This window comes from Orycteropus afer, unplaced genomic scaffold (assembly GCF_000298275.1).
Source record: "Orycteropus afer afer isolate SDZICR_OR568_19922 unplaced genomic scaffold, OryAfe1.0 scaffold00121, whole genome shotgun sequence".
In the NCBI taxonomy this organism is placed as follows: Eukaryota; Metazoa; Chordata; class Mammalia; order Tubulidentata; family Orycteropodidae; genus Orycteropus; species Orycteropus afer.
In genome coordinates, this window is record NW_006921708.1 from 8,486,800 (window position 1) to 8,491,115 (window position 4,316).

A 4,316-nucleotide genomic window follows, 5' to 3' on the forward strand; every position below is an offset into this window, starting at 1 on the left:
CTGTGTCTGTGTTAATTGGTTTCCCTTTTCTTTGTTGAAGAGGGTCTGTGCAGTCTTTCTGCCTAGTCTGCCATCTTGCCGGATCTCTTTCAATTAAAACATTTTTAAAAATTTAATTCTAGGCCAAAATTTAATTTCTGCCTGGTCATGAACCATCCTCATAGTCCTTGCTATACCTGAACCTATCATTGTAGCCACTGTGTCAATCCATGTCATTGAGGGCCTTCCCCTTCTTCATTGACCCTTTACTTTACCAAGCATGATATCCTTCTCCAATTAATGGTCTCTTCTCACAACTTGACCAAAGTAGGTGAGGTGAAGTCTGCCCATTCTTTCTTCTAAGGAGCAGTCTGGCTGCACTTCTTCCAGGACAGATATGTTAGTTCTTCTGGCAGTCCATGGTGCTTTCACTATTCTTCGCCAAGACAGCAACTCACAAGCATTGATTCTCCTTCAGTTTTCCTTATTCATTGTCCTGCTTTCACATGCATATGAGGCTAACACCCACACCTGTTCAGGAAATTTAAAAAAATAGGGAAATTTTTCTTTAAAAATGACATTATAATTGAAGTATAAATATCAAAGACATTATAAGAAAATAATGATTCTTTACCACCCAGGATCTTATACATCTTGTTTGTTCTATTTATAGATCTGTTTCTCTCTCTCTTTGTATGTATCTATACATTATAAAACAAAGATAATAAAATTTGAAGTTTAATTTCTTGAAGAACCCTATTTATTTTTTAAAAACATGCATATTTCCTTAGATGTAGATTTTTTTTCTAGTTGATCAAATAAAATTAGATAAAAGTAAAACAACCTTTTAAAACAATTTAAATGTTACATATTAAAATATTTTTAAGGATCACTCCACATAATATCATTAAAATAATTATAGAATTAAGAAAGGTATTATTTCATTTGAAAAAAATTGTGACCAATGTTATTGACTTTTGTTTTCTTTTAGCAGTTTTCTGGTTCACTTGAGCTTCCAGAATTAATGGAGTCATCTTACGAAAAACTACACTAAAAGAGGATGCTCAGTTTTAACTCTGACCTTTTCCTTATTGCTAGGGATTCAGTGGAATAATATATACCAGTCCCTGGAACAAGGGAAAATGACATTTGGCTGGGTTTGCTGGATGATTCTGTTTGATTCAATCCTTTATTTTTTATGTGGATGGTACTTCAGCAACTTGATTTCTGGTAAGAATTTGTACTTTATAAGATAACAAAAGAACTGTAAAAAATAGTTTAAACCATTATATATGAACATTGGTATAATTTATTCATCAAGAGAGATGTCAGAAAGAGAATTCATAGATTATATTTCAAAAAGAGATGTGAAGTTTTGAGGAAAAGATGATGAAATACAAGGAATATGTTAGTATGATACAGGATAGAGTTGTTGTTGTTGTTGTTGTTATGTGCCGTCGAGTCGGCCCCGACTCATAGCGACCCCTCCTTGGGTTTTCGAGGCAGTATCACTACGGAAGTAGGATTGCCCAACCTTCCTTCCGAGGAGTGGCTGGTGGGTTTGAACCGCCAGCCGTCAGGATAGAGTGCCAATTTAAAAACAGCCAAGCCCATTAAGTAGCTTCTCAACATGTGGTTTCTGCCAGCTACATAGAAAAAGCCCTGGTTCTCAAGCATATATATATACTTGAGGAAGATGGGAGATAAATGGGTCAGGGCTGAAGGATAGGGTGGCTGTTGTGCCATTTGTTGTTATAGTTGTTGTTATGTGCCATCAAGTAGGACCTGACTCATAGCGACCCCTCCTTGGGTTTCCAAGGCAGTATCACTAATGGAGTAGATTGCCCCATTTTCCTTCTGAGGAGTGGCTGATGGGTTTGAACCACCAGCCTTTCGGTTAGCAGTCAAGTGCCTTAGGCACTACGCTAACAGAGCTCCCATTAGGCCTTGACAATGCAGCTATTAGGCCAGAGTTTCATCGTATCTTGGTGCAGTGAGATTGAGAGAGTTTAGGGATAACCAAAGAAAAAGGTTTGACCATGAGATGGCAATGTTGAACAATAAGCTATTTATTAGGAGCCTGATGCCTTGACTAGGTACTACTTGGTGAAGATAGTGGAATTCCCTCTCAACAGCAGACCTTACTAAGGCAAGTGACACAAGGGGCTACCAGAAAGGGAAGAAATGAAGTGAAATCCCAGGGCAGAGGGTTACATATGTCTAACAATGTCTTCAGCAGCAAGATGGAGCTTGCTTCAGAGAGTCTGAAAAGCAGAACCAGCTTGAGTTCCTAATAATTGCAGGATTTATCTTATCTATGGCTAGGATATGTTGGTCACATTTTCACAAGGTATACAAAGCAGGCATTTAATCATTTACTTCCCTAAATGGTTAAAAATATGCTTACTTGAGCTACTTTTAAATAATTGGACATGTAAAATTTTGAGTTTGGCTTTGGCAGACTTTTGGGGCTGATAGGTCCCAGTTTGCTATGAAGAAAAGCACAACCTGAGGCCAATACACAGGAGCCATCTATGGCTCATTTATATAACACATGGGCAGAGACCTGCACTGATCCTAAGTGAAAGGACCAAGATTGTAGTCAGGTAAGCCAGTAGTAGAATCTGGAAGGTGGCTATACTGGGTGGCTAAGGTTCAGGTGCCACCTCTGACATAGAGTTATCACTGGTGTCACTCATAGGGAAATTTTCTAGATAGGGCATTTTTTAAACTTTTATTTTTCAACTTTTTATTGTGATTTGGGTGAAATATTACAGAACAGAGTAATTTTGCATTCAACAGTTCATATACATACTCTGTTTTGTGATACTGGTGAGATTCCCCACAGTGTAACATCTTACTTCCCACTTCCTCCCTGACGTTACGCTTTCTCTGTTTTCTTGCCTATGCATTCGTGCCTCCTTCTATTTTTCCCTGTGCAAATTCTACCGTTCTGATCTCACATGGTTGATTGTTCTAAGTAGTGCGTCTCCCTCATGCAAGTGCTCAGCTCATATTCCTGTCTATTGTCTGGCTGAAAGTTAAGCCACAAAAGTAAGATCAATTCTAGGCCCTAAGGGTGACCCAAGGCCATAGTCTTGGGGATTTCACAAGTCTCTGTCAGACCAGTAAGCCTGTTATTTTTTATGATTTTGAGTTTTGTTCCACATTCTTCTCCCTGCTATACATGATCTCCAATTTTGATCCCTTTCTGCCTGGTTGGCACTGGTAACTGGGCTCCATCTGGTTCTTCTGGTCACAAGGTCATATATAGATAGGTCCATTAGTTCTTTTGGACTGACCGTTTCCATGTGTCTTTGAGTTTCTTTACTCTTCTTTGCTTTGGTCAAGGAGAGACTAATAGTTACCACTTAGAGGGTCGCTTGCAAGCTTTTAAGACCCCAGTTGTTACTCACCAAAGTGAAATGTACAGCAATATTTCTGTATATCATGTTGTACTAATTGAGCTTGTTGTCCTCCATGACTATGGTCCCTCACCTGAAGGTTCATTGACTTACTCTTCTAAGATACTCATTTGTGGCTAAGAGATCAATCTAACTTTGCCTCCTGTTATGTTTAAACTGCATATGGAGATTTTTATAACACATACAAAGGCATATGTAGGAATATAGTCAGTCAAACTTATGCATGGTCATGGGTATATTCTCATTTGCCTAACCATACCTGTTTACTTATGTATCCACTTGTAGATCAGTGTTTGCTATTACTGTTAATGCAGTATTGTGTCTGAAATAATCTTTCTTTATTGTCTGTGCACCTTTCTTGTCTCTTGTGTACCTCTCCATATCTTCTTTTTCCCTAGTGATATTTTGTAAGCCACACACTTGTTATATTGGCTTTTCCTTTACCCATATCAACCTGTCTCTTAATTATGCATCTACTTTCCCTCCCTTCCCGTCTCCTCGCATCCTAGATAACCAACAAAAAAATAATTTATATTGTGTGTAAAAGTTTCCTTGACTTTTTACAGTAATAGACTCATACAGTATTTTTCCTTCAGTGATTGACTTATTTCACTAAGCATAATGTATTCCAAGTTCATCAGCATTATGAGGTGATTCACTGATTCATCATTATTTTATTTTATTAGGATTTGGGTGAAAATTTACAGAGTACATTCACTTTTCATACAGCAGTTCACATATACTTTGTCTCATGTCATTGACCAAAATTTACAATGCAGCAGAAGCTCCCCTCCCACTTCCTCCCCATAGTTACCTCCTCCCAGTGTCCATCCCTTCATACCCTTCTGCACCCTGAGCTATCTCCCTGTGCATAAGCAACTCTTCCTTCTCTCATGATTGTTCTCTCCAGGG

General features: G+C 38.3%; 1 protein-coding gene across 1 annotated transcript in view; it reads left to right on the forward strand.

The window, feature by feature from the left end:
- ABCA13 (ATP binding cassette subfamily A member 13) overlaps positions 1 to 4,316 on the forward strand; it is an 888,443-nt gene that overhangs the window by 324,948 nt on the left and 559,179 nt on the right. Inside the window, 1 exon segment of the mRNA XM_007944147.1 lies at positions 1,078 to 1,209. Coding sequence (XP_007942338.1) covers positions 1,078 to 1,209 — 132 coding nt within the window.